This window comes from Drosophila simulans, chromosome 2R, assembly GCF_016746395.2.
Source record: "Drosophila simulans strain w501 chromosome 2R, Prin_Dsim_3.1, whole genome shotgun sequence".
Classification (NCBI taxonomy): Eukaryota; Metazoa; Arthropoda; class Insecta; order Diptera; family Drosophilidae; genus Drosophila; species Drosophila simulans.
In genome coordinates this window covers 3619727-3637052 of record NC_052521.2, presented here as the reverse complement: position 1 = coordinate 3637052, position 17326 = coordinate 3619727, and the positions used below count along the sequence as shown (strand labels likewise).

The following is a 17326-nucleotide window of genomic DNA, read 5'->3' as shown; positions in this document are numbered from 1 at the left end:
AGGTGCTCATTCCGTGCAGCGGGCAGCGCTGCGCTGACTCAGCTGTTCAATGTTTTGGTTCGGCCGCGAACTAGTTCGCGCTCGCTGACTCACGGGGAGCCAGCATTTTGTTCTAACGTGAGTGGTGACGCGGGGCGCATCCAATTTTGCGGTTCGGTATAGAAAAACGTGCTTAACGAAAAGCTGCATATTAAACTTATTGGCGGACTCGTCTGATCGCCATTACCTTGTACCTGTGCTGCGGCTGAGCTATCGGCAACACTTGATCTGCCTTAAATTTTGTTCTGCTCGGCGGTTAGGTACGGCACATCCGCCCAGAAAAGTGAAATATACCTTCCTAATTTGATAACAATAAGCCGCGGCGCTGCTTTAATTTCAATTAAGTAAAAAATACCCGGTGGGAGCGACGTTTACGTCGCAGATTCCTATAAGAATAACCCGTATGCTTGTCGCGTGTGTGTGTGAAAGAGCGCCGAAGATGCGCAAAAACGTCAATTAATTGCAGCGGCAGCAACAACAACCGCACGGCGCAAATAACGTGGGGCCAAAAGGTGCGAATGAAGCGCAAGAAAAAGAAAAATCAATAGAAATAGAATGCAAATCGCCGGTGAACATGTATCGATATACGGCCCATGCCCAAGCCCAAGCCCAGATCCAAGCTAAGTCCACAGCCAGCAGGAGCCAGCGAGGCGCCGCTATTAATAAACAATAATAATATCGCAATATCGGGCGAACCGGACCCTGCGTCGCCTACGCAGATGATGCGTTGCAAACGTCGGGTTGCGTAATTGCCGCAGTCGAGTGTGCAAATCCGAATCCGCGCAAAAACCGCGAATACCGAACTCGTACTTTGCTGCTAAAGTGTTAGAACAAAGTTCGTGGTCAGATTCTCCTCTCTAGAGTGTGAGTGTGTGTGTGTGCAAGTCGTGGCCGTGCGCCTGTGTGTGTTCACCTCGGTGTAAGTGTAAGTTCTGTGCCAACAACAACATGGCCGCCGCAACAGATGTTTCTGCCAGGGCGGCCGCGGCAGCGTCGTCGACGTCGCCGCGCACAGCAGCATCCAACAGCAGCGGCCTGGCCGGCAAGCCCCCCGGCCCCGCCCCTTCGTCCACAGGAGTGGCGGCCGCTGCGGCAGCCTCCTCCACCGGACTGCCCGCCTCCGTCTCGCACTTCTACTACAAGCACGGCCTCTTCCTGTCCAGCTACCCGACGTGTGCCTCCAGCATCGCGTTCATGGCGATTCTGCTTTCGTGGTCAGTGCCAAAACTTTGCAGACACAGCACCTTAAAAATATATGTACATATATGTACATACATAAATATGTACATTGTATATGTACATGGAAAATTGCTTGTAGCGGTCATTGGACTTGACATTGATTTAAATTTTTTGAACTTTTTCAACACCCTTTTATAAGCGATGTTGGACAGCGAAACTAAATTCAATTGCAGATTTTAGTTAACTTAACTAGCTTAAGGAAGCTGGGATTTGTAAAATCGAATTTTAAAAATTGGAAAGCTGGAATCGTTTGCCCATCAATTCGTTTTTTTTCACCTCGAGTTTTAAAGATATGAAATTTCGAAAATCAAAAATTTTTTAATCGCAATTACATCGTTTGCCCACTCTTCAAAATTTAAAAAAAAATTAATCTTTTGAAAAGTTATACTTTAATCTTAGTCTTATCAGAGAATAAAGCGTTTTCCCATTTCTTAAAACTGTATATTATCAATAAAAAACGTTGGCCAACGATAGGCAAACGACCATCCTTAAAAACGATACGAATTATTGTTAAGGTTGGGCAAACGACAATAGCAACTAATTTTAATGGGTTGGCAAACATTATTTTTTGACAGTTTTAGGGTATTTAGGATATTTTAGGATAATTTTCTGATAAGGCCGAGATGTTCTTTAATGGGTTATATTTTCAAAATTAAACCTATACTTTATACTTAAGAGTGTCAAAATAATGTTATGCGATTACAAAAAAATTTCTTAATTTTTTTTTTCCAAATTGTATATCTTCAAAACTGGACGTGGGCAAAATTACTAGTTCGTGGGCAAATATTTCCGGATTTCAAATTTCAACAAGAGAGAATCCTATAGTCGAGTTCGCCGACTATCAGATACCGGTTACTCAGCTAAAGGAAATGCGAACTCGAAATTTAATATGAGTAAATAAGAACAAATTTGTGAACGTGGAAGTTTTAGGCTGCTTGTGGGCGTGTCAAAACGTTTTTTGGGTTAATAATATTAAGGCTATTTGCAAACATTTCGGAAAAGCATTTAATCAAATTTCTCTCTGGATGCTCTGCAGAAAACCGACACCTTAAAGTTTACAGTGTAAGCTAAAGATTGATCCTGCTTTAGGAAGTTCAATCCCCAGATATGTACATATATTTGTATGTACGTGCTGCGCACTGCATTGAAAATGCATATTACTAAAACAAACTTGCGTATTTATTTCATTATCTGCTCGTTCATTGAGTTGAGCAAAAACAACTTCATAGCCTGTTCCGTGATTCGTTATCCCGAATGTGAATTATTTGGAAGGTCCCAAAATCTGAAATGCTAGAAATTACGTAGGCAATTCACTTTTTAAATACCATATGGGTTTTCTTTTCCTAAGAGGCATGTCCCATTTATGACTAAGGATTTATACGTGTCGAATAGCTAAATTCGTAAATTTTTTTGTAGTGTTTTTCCTACCAATATTGGTTGATCTCCACGCCCATAAATTTTCGTATAGATGATCTGCCTACGCAGATGATGCGTTGCAAACGTCGGGTTGCGTAATTGCCGCAGTCGAGTGTGCAAATCCGAATCCGCGCAAAAACCGCGAATACCGAACTCGTACTTTGCTGCTAAAGTGTTAGAACAAAGTTCGTGGTCAGATTCTCCTCTCTAGAGTGTGAGTGTGTGTGTGTGCAAGTCGTGGCCGTGCGCCTGTGTGTGTTCACCTCGGTGTAAGTGTAAGTTCTGTGCCAACAACAACATGGCCGCCGCAACAGATGTTTCTGCCAGGGCGGCCGCGGCAGCGTCGTCGACGTCGCCGCGCACAGCAGCATCCAACAGCAGCGGCCTGGCCGGCAAGCCCCCCGGCCCCGCCCCTTCGTCCACAGGAGTGGCGGCCGCTGCGGCAGCCTCCTCCACCGGACTGCCCGCCTCCGTCTCGCACTTCTACTACAAGCACGGCCTCTTCCTGTCCAGCTACCCGACGTGTGCCTCCAGCATCGCGTTCATGGCGATTCTGCTTTCGTGGTCAGTGCCAAAACTTTGCAGACACAGCACCTTAAAAATATATGTACATATATGTACATACATAAATATGTACATTGTATATGTACATGGAAAATTGCTTGTAGCGGTCATTGGACTTGACATTGATTTAAATTTTTTGAACTTTTTCAACACCCTTTTATAAGCGATGTTGGACAGCGAAACTAAATTCAATTGCAGATTTTAGTTAACTTAACTAGCTTAAGGAAGCTGGGATTTGTAAAATCGAATTTTAAAAATTGGAAAGCTGGAATCGTTTGCCCATCAATTCGTTTTTTTTCACCTCGAGTTTTAAAGATATGAAATTTCGAAAATCAAAAATTTTTTAATCGCAATTACATCGTTTGCCCACTCTTCAAAATTTAAAAAAAATTAATCTTTTGAAAAGTTATACTTTAATCTTAGTCTTATCAGAGAATAAAGCGTTTTCCCATTTCTTAAAACTGTATATTATCAATAAAAAACGTTGGCCAACGATAGGCAAACGACCATCCTTAAAAACGATACGAATTATTGTTAAGGTTGGGCAAACGACAATAGCAACTAATTTTAATGGGTTGGCAAACATTATTTTTTGACAGTTTTAGGGTATTTAGGATATTTTAGGATAATTTTCTGATAAGGCCGAGATGTTCTTTAATGGGTTATATTTTCAAAATTAAACCTATACTTTATACTTAAGAGTGTCAAAATAATGTTATGCGATTACAAAAAAATTTCTTAATTTTTTTTTTCCAAATTGTATATCTTCAAAACTGGACGTGGGCAAAATTACTAGTTCGTGGGCAAATATTTCCGGATTTCAAATTTCAACAAGAGAGAATCCTATAGTCGAGTTCGCCGACTATCAGATACCGGTTACTCAGCTAAAGGAAATGCGAACTCGAAATTTAATATGAGTAAATAAGAACAAATTTGTGAACGTGGAAGTTTTAGGCTGCTTGTGGGCGTGTCAAAACGTTTTTTGGGTTAATAATATTAAGGCTATTTGCAAACATTTCGGAAAAGCATTTAATCAAATTTCTCTCTGGATGCTCTGCAGAAAACCGACACCTTAAAGTTTACAGTGTAAGCTAAAGATTGATCCTGCTTTAGGAAGTTCAATCCCCAGATATGTACATATATTTGTATGTACGTGCTGCGCACTGCATTGAAAATGCATATTACTAAAACAAACTTGCGTATTTATTTCATTATCTGCTCGTTCATTGAGTTGAGCAAAAACAACTTCATAGCCTGTTCCGTGATTCGTTATCCCGAATGTGAATTATTTGGAAGGTCCCAAAATCTGAAATGCTAGAAATTACGTAGGCAATTCACTTTTTAAATACCATATGGGTTTTCTTTTCCTAAGAGGCATGTCCCATTTATGACTAAGGATTTATACGTGTCGAATAGCTAAATTCGTAAATTTTTTTGTAGTGTTTTTCCTACCAATATTGGTTGATCTCCACGCCCATAAATTTTCGTATAGATTCTTGCAATATGTACAAAAAAAGTGTACAACTACAATAAATGTAACCGCTCCCAGATATCGCTTGGGTATCTTAGTGTTCTCTCTTGTTTTTAGAGCGTTAAGAAGGGTTTTTGTTTGCTTTATTATACGCGTTAAGAACCTATTAGCAATCCATTTGATTTTGATTTATATGATAAATGCACAAACCATCCGGCAGCTTTAAACAGGATTAGATGAACCGGTGTTTCGCTTATCGAAGCGTTATATGTATACATTGGTAGCTGCACGCACAGCGTTTTCCCGCCTATCGGCGCGCTTATCACTGGAGAACGTCGTGCTCAGCGCCGCTTACCGGCTGGTCGCTGAGGGCAGGCTGTTGTCTTGGGCCAGGCAAACGGCCCGCTGACCTTGAATACTTTATGAGAGAATTGCTGATAGGACGAAGAATAAATAGTTGAATAAAATACTTTATTTTGGTTGCTCATGCCTTGCTTTAAATACAAATGAAATGGGGATTATCGATTAGATTTGAATTTTCGTTAGGCACGCTTCTTGTAGATACTATAAAGGGAACTGATTACCCTGTGAATATGCATTTAAGTTATGATCATTTCATGGATGCTGACGCACACTTTTGCTAGTTTCCTTATTGGTTGTAATCTAAAGTTTATAAATAAATTAAATCTGCTCGTAGTTAGTTTATTTTCAAATCAACGAAATATAGCTTTATTCTTTGCTCTTTGTTTAACGAGTAAGAATGCTACAAATGAAATCATTATTTTCTATATAGTTACGTGGGATCAATTAAACTAGACATTTTTTGTGTCTTTCCAAAAATAGAAAGCGCAAGCCACGCGATGGATGACTATACGCTTGCCAAACACTCGCGCTAGTCCTAAAATAGCCGATTAATCAAATATGGTGAATACGATTATTAATTTAGACTTCCATTCCAGCTATCCGTTAATCAACATACCGTTGCCCGGGACAATACCCACCAAGATCGTTGTACCCTACGAAGCTGGATCCGGATCGATGTCAGGGCAGACTCTTAATACATCCTCGACTACACCGCAGGAACTGCACCCTTCCGCCGAACCCCAGGTACTAAATAGCAGTACGGCGGACCGCAGCCCGCCTCCCCTTCTGCCCTGGGCGCAGAGCAGCCCCGCCTTTTTCTACGTCCAGCAGATTACTCTGCGGGCCAGTGTTCTCCCATGGACGGAGGGAATGCAGCTTATGGATGCGTTTCGTGCGCCGCTATACGAAGTTTTTAAATTGCTTGAAATTGTGCGCAATCACCAGAGCAGCGAAAAGTGAGTACACCGAAGGGGTTTTCCAGTCTCTCAACAACGCTGATTTACTTAATATTCTCCGGCAGCAAGCGTACCCTGGAGCACAACTGCCTACATGTAGAGAACGTAAAGCGCGGAACCCACGGGCAGCTGGACCAGATCTTTCCGGAGTATGGCTGCCTGCTGCTGTCGCCTGCCAACCTGTGGACGCAGAACTCTCAGAACTTCACTCGGGACACAAACATCCTGAACACGATATTTCAGTACCATGTAGGTATAGGCCAATACATATGTAGATGAAGCAAAGGTTTAAATGGAAGATCTAGAACAGGTGGAGTCAACCGATTATCCATGTCTGTAAACTTTAGTCACTATACGTCATAGACTTTACGCAACTCAAGCAGTTTGTAAATATTAATGAGATTTTAGTAAATTTAGGTTGAGAAGAGAGTTTTAGTCTAGACTCCACACTAGCCGGACCTAATCTTTCATTATAGGTATTGTCTATACCGATGCGTTTTGAGCTTTTGAAAGTCACACAGATCTCGTAATAACCCTCTATCCAAAGTACTGGCAGAGGGCATTTACATTCCAAATCCGCAGATGAACTCCAATAAAAATAAGATCTATTACGAATATAGTTTTAAACAAGAGAGAAGCTATAGGCAAGTTCCCTCACTACACGTTACCGGTTATCATCATCATTTTTCTGGCATATCGGTAGATATTAGAGAATAAATTGAGACAAAATTAAAAATTTATTCAAGAGTGTGGGGCGAACAGTGTTTTGGTATACCTGTAGAATTGACAATATATTGAAAATTGAATAAAACAAAGAAAAATCGAAAAAAAAAATTCCAGTATAGTGGGCGTGGGCAGTTTTGGACGGTTTTGGATATCAGAGTTAGCGCGGCAGAGTTTTTTGTCATATCAATAGAAATTTACAAGCTTAATGCAAAAATTTAAAAATATCGAACAATTTTCCAAAGTTTGGGCGGTTTTGGGAGGTTTGTTAGAGTGGGCGCGGCAACATTTGGAAACAAACTTGCGATGCGTCTATGTCTCTGGAAGCTGCTTGCTAAATCAAAACTCTAGCTTTTATAGTTTTTGGCGAACATGACCAAGAATGTATATACTTTATGTTGTCGGAATCGCTTTCTTCTACCTCTTACGTCCGCTTCAACGAATCTAGTATACCCTTTTAGTCTATGAGTAACGGATATAAGAATTTTAAAAGCTTCAGATTGTAGTATGAATATGCATACTGTTCAAATAAAAGGGTTTCGCTCATACACGCATAACTATGAGATCGTGTACTTTTTGTGCCCCTTTCAATATACACAAAAAATTGTTATTAAAAGTCTGTAAGATAAGCACGGCATGAGATTCATTTTAATTTTAATACTTTTTACGGAAAGTTTTTTTTTTTCGATTTCAGCAGGTAAATTGATTTCAAAAGTATGATATTAAAGTTCAAGGAAATTGCTCTTTGTTGAATCGGGGAAATACTTAAAGTAAAGATAACACAACTATCAGACAAAAGCTCGAGCTATAATCATTTGTATATCAGGTTGAGAAGTATTGATATATTGAAAGCGTGGCAAATCACTTCATTGGTAGCATATACTCGTATTTAGATTTCTGTTAATAGATACATTTATAAGAGACTCACTGATCTGCATGGTTATCAACCCATGACGAAGGTATATTAAAGTATATTAAGTAAATAAAGTAAAGTAAAGTAAACACATTGTTGATCAGTGTCAACAGACGTGTCGCTATAGCCGTCGTTCAATTTAAAGCTATATACATATAATATTATAATATTTTATACATATAAAGCTGGCATACGAACAACATTCGAAAAACAATAAGTAGAAACAAATTGGATCTTCGTTTTGTTTTTTAATCATAAAGTGTTGTAGTTCGTTAAACATCGCTTTTTATACCCGTTACTCGTAGAGTAAAAGGGTAAACTAGATTCATTGAAAAGTATGTAACAGGTAAAATGAAGAGTTTCCATAAAATGTACATATATATATTTTTCATCAGGATCAATAGCCGAGTCGATTTGCCCATGTACGTCTTTTCGCCCGTATGAACGTCAAGATCTCAGAACATATGAAAGCTAGAAGGTTAAGATTAAGCATACAGATTCTAGAGAGACATAGACGCAGAGCAAGTTTGTTGACCCATGCTGCCACACCCAAAAACCGCCCAAAACTGCCACGACCACACTTTTGACATTGTTTTAAAATTTTTTGATTTTTGTATTAGTTTTGTAAATATATATCGATTTGCCAAAAAATTTTTTGCCACACCCACTCGAACGCCAAAACTGTCACGCCCACACTTTTTCTTAGTATTATTGTTTGTCTTGCCAATTTCTATAAGCATACAAAAACACTTTGTTTAAATGTATTCTAATTTTATTTCCCAATATCTATCGATATCCCAAAATGATAAAATTTGAAGTTCGCATTTCCACCAGCTGGGTAACAGGTATCTTATAGTCGGGGAACTTGACTATATCATTCTCTTTTGTTTTATTTATTGTATTTACCATAGATAGATTCATACACCATTTCTTCAGAAGTTGTGGGCGTAAATACGTATGTATACCTGATTTCCTATTTTTTGTGGATGTAGTTACGCCCTACAAGCCCCATTAGTCGATAATTTTTTCACCACTTTTATTTTTGTAATGGCAATCCCTTTAGTTTCAGGTTTATATATTTTCAAATATGTATCAGAATTTTATTTCTTAGTGTATAGTAAAGTCTTCGCTGCGCTTCGTCACTACACGGACTGCCGACCACAATGAAACTTGGTTAGATTTTAGGAAACTCCCTAGTAATAAAGATAACTATCAAACATACGTTCTAAATTGTCTATCTAATCCTAAATGTGTACTTTTGTCCATTTCCAGAACCTACAGAAATCAAAAGTTTCAGCGGCGGAAATGCTGTTTGGTTTACCCATGCAGGACACTGGATTCAAGCGCTATCCTTTGCGCGCTCGGTCGCGTATTATACAGTATGCCTTGACGTTATTTCTCAAGCACAACGATATGGAGTACCTGGACACGCTAAAGGAAAAGCTGCAGCGACACTATCCGCCACTCCCGTTGGCTAGTGCGCCGGCTGAAGAGCCGACGACCATAACTTACATCTTTTACCCGGGAGAGTACAGAATGTGGGAGCTGGTGCCCTACACAGTGGCCTTTATGTTGGTGTTTGCTTATGTGTACTTCTCTGTTCGAAAAATCGATGTATTTCGTTCCCGCTTTTTGCTGGCCCTATGTAGCGTAATCACCACAGCCGGGAGCTTGGCCATGTCCCTTGGCTTGTGTTTCTTCTTTGGCCTGACAATTTCGCTGCAGTCAAAGGACATTTTCCCCTACCTTGTAATCCTTGTGGGATTGGAAAATAGCTTGGTGATTACGAAGAGCGTAGTCTCAATGGACGAGACATTCGACGTGAAGATCCGCGTGGCGCAGGCTCTTAGCAAAGAGGGTTGGCATATATCCAAGACTCTTTTGACGGAGATAACAATTTTGACTATTGGCCTTGCGACTTTCGTACCCGTCATCCAGGAGTTTTGTATCTTCGCCATAGTCGGCTTGCTTTCCGATTTTATGCTACAGATGCTGCTCTTCTCAACAATACTGGCCATGAACATTAAGCGGACCGAGTATACGGCGGAGGCCAAGCACCTTCCTAAGATGTTGCTGAGCTGCACCCAAGGAGCTGGTCGACAGGATTTTCGATTTTTCGGGGCCACCCCAGCATTGCCACCGTTTGTCCCTGGCACATTTCAGCGTTCTCAGTCGCATCCGAAACTGTGCTTTGCTGATGCCGCATCTGTTAGCGATCGTACAAGCTTGGTTAATGGACACTCATCGCCAGAGCAGCGAATACCCAAACGCATAAAGATTGTAAACTTCTGGGCGCGCACGCGCTTTTTTCAGCGTGCCTTCATGATCTGGATGATTGTGTGGATATGCTCTATAGTTTATAATTCGGGATATCTGGAGCAGTTGTTTAGCATGCAGAGCAACGGCACAATGACGGCAACCCTTGAACTTCAACGGCGACTACAGGCGGGTCGGGGAGCAGTCAGCAGTTTTTTCGAGGGATGGCAAGCGGACGGGCAGCGTGCCACGAGTGCGCCGAGCGGAAGCGGGTTTTCTACGCCCATAAAAGCTCCTCTAGCGATCGACATAAACGAAACGGCCGAGGAAATGTTGAGACTGCGATATCCCAGCTTCGACCTAAACTATTTCCTTTCAAACTTCCACTGGTCCACGATTATGAAACAGTACAACATCTCACTAAGTGGGCACTACGTCACCCTGCTACCGACCATTCGCCTTAGTCATGCCATCGCTCCGGAGCTAGCCACTCTGTTGCGGAATCCGCAGGAGCAGCTGCAACAAAATTTTCAATGGAAGGCCCTAGCCGCTGCACTCGATCCGCTGGACTTTAACGATGACGACGTGCGCCGTGAGTCTCCGATGGTTATGGCAGAGGGCTTGCCTCTGGTTCCGAAGAGCCCCATGGAAATATTTTTCGCCATCCTCTTGTGCTGCATCAGCATCTTCGTGCTTTGCTACACGATGGTGGTTTTCTACCGCTGCATCTGTACCAGGAACTATGCCGAGTGGCGCTCCAGTTGGCACGAATCTGAGGCGCCGTACAAGCAGACTGAGCAAATTCTGGAGGGAGTTCCAACGCAAATCGCCGGACACAAACATCGCATTGAATGTCTGGTGTCTGACGGCGCCTACATCATCAGCTGCTGCCTTAAAGGCCAGATCCGAGTGTGGGATGCACGCAGTGGCGAACAGCTAACCAGCATCTCCCGATCCGATATTCAGATCTCTCAGCAGCGACCGGATGGGCAGACGCTGGTACGAAAGCTGGCCGTGTCACCGGTCTGGTGCCTGGACTACTTCGATAATCTCATCGCAGTAGGCTGCGCCAACGGCCGCGTAGAATTGTGGGAATCGCCTGCGGGATTGCTTAAGTGTGCATATCAGGAAGACGCGAAGAGAAACCAGGGTATTACCCACATCCACCTGAACGGCGATCGGGTGATTGTGGCGCGTCTTAATGGCCGACTAGATTTCTACCGCTTAGAGACGTACTACAAGGGGAAACAAATCGACTGGGGTTTTACCTCGGCTTACAGGCGAAGTATGTCTTTCCGTTAAATAACCTTTTAAAAAGCTCCTAAAAGGAAAGACTCTCTCTTTTAGCTCATGTTCGAACTGGATCCACTGGAAGCCTTGGATTAATGATGCAGCAGCAGCGCTGTCAGCAAGAAGCATCCCAGAAGACCACCAAGGAGGAAATGAAAATCACATTGGAGGGTGTAAGACTAGCCCATCAGCAGCCAATCACATGCATGCAGGTCGTTAACGACATGGTTTTCACTGGCAGCCAGGATCACACTCTTAAAGTGAGCATGCAACATTTTATTAAATCAACTTTCCTAACTCTAACTGGTCTCCACAGGTGTATTGCCTCAACAAGTCGGATGTTGAGTATACGCTCCACGGTCACTGCGGTCCCGTAACCTGTCTCTTTGTGGATCGCTGGCAACCGGGCACAGGGGGGTCTGGGTCCCAGGACGGCCTGCTCTGCGTATGGGATCTTTTCACGGGCGCCTGCATGTATAATATACAAGCTCACGACGGAGCTGTCAGCTGTCTGGCCTGTGCCCCCAGTTACGTAATCTCGCTAGGCACGGACGAGAGGATTTGCGTATGGGAACGATTTCAAGGAAACCTGTTGACTACCATCAACATCTCAAATGCATACTCGAGTCTACTGATGCTAACACCGTCACTATTGGTTACGAGCAAAATGGGTAAGGTCTCAATCTTGATTGCCAATATAAGAGGTGCAGTAAATAATAAATTGAATTCCAACACAGGATCTCTTATTGTGTGGGATGTGCGCACTGGGCAGCCGGCTCGCGAGGTCAAACTGGACTTTGCAAACCTTCAGCTGTGTCCCAAAATAATGATGCTTGCCTGCGATTCGGTAGTTTGCGACTACGGAAATGAGATCCGCGTCGTCCGCTTTCCTATCGTGGCTGACAAGTGCCACTAAAGCGCAAAATTTTAATTTAGCGTGGTTCGATAGCACCTAGGAATAAGTTGACCTAAGGCTCTCAAACGCCTGGAAGTCATTGACGCATTCACTATTTTATATAAATATATATACTATTAGGGTCCGCAGCAACTTACGGTTTTAACGTATCTCTTCTTTAGAATTTTGTGTTAGTTTTGGACACTAAGTGTAACAGCTTCGCTCCGGTAGGTTAAGGAACTAAACTAAATGAATCAGATATATACACATATATTTTCGCGTAACTATAAGAACTACATAGTGTCTTAAAGCGCCTCAGCCTAACATAAAATGACTAAATGTTAAATTAAACACATTATTTATTAGAATCATCTACGCTTAATATTCAGAAAGAAAAATAAATTTAAAAAAAATTATTTTGTTTTTATATTTATTCCTCTCCATGAACTTTGATTTCCGTGCTGCCTCAGTGGATAATGTATATATATTAAATACAGCACTCTAAAGATTTCAACCAACTTATAAGGTAATTTGATCACATATCAGGTAAAATGTTGTTTAAGTTACGTTGTTACTAAACAAATTTTGGAAAGGTGTTGGGGGCTTGTATTCGTTATTAAGCAAATGGAGGTTATTGTAAAGGCTATTAAGGTTGGCCAAGATTTCAGTTTGAAAACGCCCTCCAATTTCCAAACTCTCATCTATCAATCTTTACTTTTTCAGCTCAGTAATTCAAATTTTATGTATTCGATATAAGTAAAAAGTTTGGAACAGCCAGAAGGTATTGTGATTATATTTTAAATATTCTTCATCAGGGTCAATAGCCGAGTATTTCTGATTCTTGGTGACCCAGCCCTATGGAAAGAACAGTTGGAAAAATTGTTGATTTGGAGAAAGAAAAAATTGTTGGTATACCAGTTTCGATTAATCTGTGGAAATGAGTATACCAGTTTTGGTAGAAATATACCAAATTTGTGTAGAATTGCCAGCTCTATCATACGTTTATTTATTTATATAAATGTGTTAAAATGTAAATAATAACAAAGAAAACTATGAAATATGATGAGAAATATACATAGCAATGAGGGCCTTCAAGTGTGTTAGTAACTTCGTACTGAGGATGATTAAAGGAATGTTCAAGAAATTTCATAATTTGCTACATATCGCGTAACTTCCCGTTGTTTATTTAAATTGTGTACTGTTCTTATTCAACCTGTATCCGCTCGGGGTAGTCGATAACTTATAACATTTTCCCACATTTTTAAAATTATAATTCTACTAACTGCCCCCCCCCCCCCCCCCCCCCCTGGCTGACTGCATGGCGACGGCCTTGGTGAGCTATCAAATGCCCGTTACTCATCTGATAAACTTAAAAACAATAAATATTCCTTCATATATTTATGTACACATGTACGTTTAAAATTGACAAAATTAAAAATAAACAAATCATTTCAAGTGATCGATACAAACTTACAAGACCAATAAAAATATCAAAACATTTGTCAAAAGTGTGGGCGAGTCAGTTAAAGTAGGCGTGGCAACGGGTCAAGAAACTTGCTGTACGCATACGACCTATCTCGCATCTCAACCTACTCGTTTTTATAGTTCCTGAGATCTTGACATACATATGTATGTATGTAGATATGTACGTAAAAAAATGTTGTGCTTTGTTTTAAACAGCTGATTGGGTCATTGCCTGCTTTCGATATGATTCTTGGAATTGCTTATTGTTAAAATCAGCGTGTGAATAAGGCATGAATACTTGAGATGGCTTTCCAAATACGAATGTGTAAGTAACAAATAAATACATGTACATATGTAGACAACTCTTGTTTTAACCCTTGACGAAAACATAAATACAAAATAAATAATTTTTAAAATTATCACTCATTTGTTTTTATTTACATACATGTGGACATATGCATGTATGAATGGCACCAGAGGAAATTGTTCATAATAAAAGAGAGAGTAAGAGCGAACCATACACAGGTGTTGGTGAGCTGAACTCGTTCGGTTTGCTTATAACAGGAGAGATCATAAAGGCATAAAAGTTTTTGGGTATGGGCAAAGCGGCACATTGGGAGACATCAGCCACGTCGGAGTGCAGATAACGCACACCACGGAGCGCTATTAGCACAGTTTCATAGTGTTGTAGTCCCGGATAAAATCCGATGAGAGCGGCGGAGGCTTTCGATGAATAAGCCTCCTTATCTCGGCAGCGCTCTTTGCTCGGAATTCTTTCCGACTCTTTCAGTAGAGTGAGAACCGTCGGTCGAAACACAAGAGCTTCACAAAGCAACTGCAGCGCAGTGCGGGAAAGCCAGTTTAAGACAGGAAGCTCAACACACGCAAACCGGAGTGATAATGGGTTGGTGGAGCAAGAAAAGCGAGACGGATCGCAAACAGCCCAGCCAGGCACTGGTGGTGCAGGACCCGCGCACACGAGTCCAGACCACGAGTGCAGCCACGGAGACGACCAACACGGCCGTGCAAAACTCGACCATAACGGACAGCAACAACCAGACGGTTACCTTTCTCACCACACGCCAGACGGTGACGCACACGCAGCGGGCGCTGATCACGGAGACGACAACGCGACGCACGCCTAGTCAGGCGGAGTTAGAGGCTCTCTTCGCCCAGATGAGAATGGGCGGTGAGGGACCCTTTGGCTCCACCACCACCACTACAACGACCACCTCCTCGCGCTCTCGACCGCCCAGTTTGAACGGCGTCTCCTTTCGCTCCACACAGCCCTTCAAGGCCACGGCAAGCAATGCTGGCAAACGATCGAGCACCTTAGTCAAGACCGAGCAGACGACAGTGACCAAAAAGAAAGGGCACACGGTCACCCAGCACCTGGAGACTCAGAGAGTGGACCTCAAGGGAAATCGACCTAAGGCGACCTGGGCGCCATTTTCCACTGCAAACAGTTCGGATTCCAGCTACGTCTCACCTTATGCTCAGAGGCCAAGCCTGGCCATAACTTACACATCTCCCTGCGTCAAGACACCAAAAACCACTAGCTCCACGTCCAGTTCCAGTGCCAGCTCCGTTACGAGTCCGTCCAAACCATCATCATCTGTCTCCTCCATTTCTAGCATTTTCAAGTCAGCTCCCAAGCAAGTTGAGAAGCCGCCCAGTTTTACTGCAACTCCCAAACCCTTCATTAGTCTGGGATCATCAGGAGGCACCAAGCCGAAGGTCACTGCCGTCGCGCAATCCGTAGATGCCCAGGGCACGATTTCAACGAGCCTGGGTACCTCGAAATCAAGCCTGACCAAGAACAAACTCAAGCCCGCCCGGGTGTATATCTTCAACCACGAGCGGTTCGATAACAAGAACGAATTCCGAAAGGGAAGTGCCCAGGATGTGAAGGTCCTGCGCGCCACCTTTGAGCAGCTGAAGTGCAAAGTGGAAGTTATTACAGATGCAACCCTGGCAACCATTAAAAGGACAGTGCAAATGTGTAAGTAGAGAAGTGTACTTTCACGGGTTATTCAATTAATTCCTAAATTTTGCAGTGGAAACCAAGGACTTTAAGGACAAGAGCGCTCTGGTCCTCGTGATCCTCAGTCATGGATCGCGCCACGACCAGATCGCAGCAAAGGATGACGACTACTCCGTGGACTACGACATGGTTTTTCCCATTCTGCGCAATAAGACGCTTAAGGACAAGCCCAAGCTACTTTTCGTTCAGGCCTGCAAGGGCGAACGCGAACTAGGGGGCTTTATGACCGATGCCGCCCAGCCCAATGGGTCTCCAAATGAGATCCTCAAGTGCTATAGCACGTACGAGGGCTATGTATCTTTCCGCACGGAGGAAGGAACTCCTTTTATTCAGACCCTGTGTGAGGCTCTCAATCGATCGGGGAAGACTTCAGACATCGACACCATAATGACGAATGTGCGTCGAGTGGTTAAAATTCAAACCAAGTAAGAAACCCCACGTGTTTATATATGATCCCATAAATAATTATTAAACTTTATTTTAGAGACCGCCAAATTCCATCTGTAACTAGCACCCTTACCTCTAAGTACGTTTTTGGAGATTACATTTGATCATAGATCTTAAATCTAAGACACGCCATTAAATATCAAAAATTAATATACATAAATGTAAATAGCACATATGTAGATATACATAGTATATAGCACAAGTGTCTGGTCCACGTAGTGACGAAGCGTACCAGGAGAGGGCGATATGTACGAACAAATTTAAAATCTGTGATGGTTGTTCGATCTTAGCATGAAATAACAATTGAAAGGTAGCGCACAAACTAAAGAGGCAGTGCATGTGTGAGAGTAAAAATTAAACAAAAATTAGTCTTATGGGGGTCGGGAATTTTTAAAGGAAAATTATTTTCGGTGTCAAGAACCTGAAAAAATGAAAAACTGTTTTTACATTTTTGTGGATTTATTAAGAACGAGTCTAATGTATTATTTAAAATGTAAAACCGTGTAGTCCTTGAAATTTCCTAACTTTTATTATACAACACATTTACCTAAAAATGTACGTTTAAATGTTATTATATATGTATGTATACCAATATAATGACCCTTTCTCCATACCAATAAATTTGTGACCGTTTGCAACCTCTACTTTAGTGTAATGGTACCAATTAATTAATTCAATAAAGCGAAAAGAATATACATATGTAACATTCTACACAAAGATTCATATTCATGCATTTAAGGATTCATATGTTTATGCGCATTTTGATGTAGATGATAAGCGGAAGTCATATGTATCGATAAATTTTAATATACCGATATTAATAATGGGCAGGCAATAATCGAATGACTTTTTGGTGATGCAAAATGGTTCTATCACTGCGCGGTTTTCTGAAAATCGCTGATGTTTTTAAGTTTCAACGAACATATTACTTCGAAATTCTCACATATCATATCTATTTGTATACCCGTTAGTTGTACGTCTTTTACTTTACTAAAAAGTATATAAATTCTTGATCAGGATCACTAGCCGAGTCGATCTAGTTTAATTTTATTTTACCTTTTTTAATTTTTTTTAGCTTTTTCTATATATGTACATGTGTAAATTTTGAAAAATCGTCCCAACACTTGTGACCAATAAAATGATGTACTGCTCTGCTCAGCAGCATATAGAAAATATATGTTTATTTTTCCTAAATTTGTCATCTAAGAACCTTATATTTTATATTAACTGTTTCCATGCGCTTGTT

At 41.6% G+C, this 17326-nt stretch overlaps 2 protein-coding genes across 3 annotated transcripts; both read left to right on the top strand.

The window, feature by feature from the left end:
* The first annotated feature begins 54 nt into the window (after positions 1–54).
* Positions 55–12497, top strand: LOC6739276 (sterol regulatory element-binding protein cleavage-activating protein). Of its 2 annotated transcripts, none has more exons than XM_039291553.2 (7): positions 55–1253; positions 5689–6048; positions 6114–6297; positions 8957–11225; positions 11288–11490; positions 11547–11901; positions 11968–12497. In XM_039291553.2, exons 1-7 carry the CDS (start codon positions 988–990, stop codon positions 12144–12146), a joined length of 3816 nt encoding a protein of 1271 aa, XP_039147487.1. In that variant the 5' UTR covers positions 55–987; the 3' UTR covers positions 12147–12497. The 2 variants fall into 2 exon arrangements, with proteins under 2 accessions (XP_039147487.1, XP_016026069.1); XM_016172157.3 differs by lacking the exon at positions 55–1253 and adding an exon at positions 2764–3258.
* A 1712-nt stretch (positions 12498–14209) lies between these two features.
* On the top strand, positions 14210–16724 carry LOC6733185 (uncharacterized serine-rich protein C215.13). The gene is made up of 3 exons (XM_002080225.4): positions 14210–15591; positions 15647–16058; positions 16118–16724. Exons 1-3 carry the CDS (start codon positions 14490–14492, stop codon positions 16182–16184), a joined length of 1581 nt encoding a protein of 526 aa, XP_002080261.2. The 5' UTR covers positions 14210–14489; the 3' UTR covers positions 16185–16724.
* Positions 16725–17326: the final 602 nt, after the last annotated feature.

Coding starts and splice junctions, on each gene's coding strand:
- LOC6733185 (XM_002080225.4), top strand. CDS start 14,490: ATGGGTTGGTGGAGCAAGAAAAGCGAGACGGATCGCAAACAGCCCAGC. Junction 15,592..15,646: donor TAAAAGGACAGTGCAAATGT/GTAAGTAGAGAA, acceptor TAAATTTTGCAG/TGGAAACCAAGGACTTTAAG. Junction 16,059..16,117: donor GTGGTTAAAATTCAAACCAA/GTAAGAAACCCC, acceptor ACTTTATTTTAG/AGACCGCCAAATTCCATCTG.
- LOC6739276 (XM_039291553.2), top strand. CDS start 988: ATGGCCGCCGCAACAGATGTTTCTGCCAGGGCGGCCGCGGCAGCGTCG. Junction 6,298..8,956: donor ACACGATATTTCAGTACCAT/GTAGGTATAGGC, acceptor GTCCATTTCCAG/AACCTACAGAAATCAAAAGT. Junction 11,902..11,967: donor ATTGGTTACGAGCAAAATGG/GTAAGGTCTCAA, acceptor ATTCCAACACAG/GATCTCTTATTGTGTGGGAT.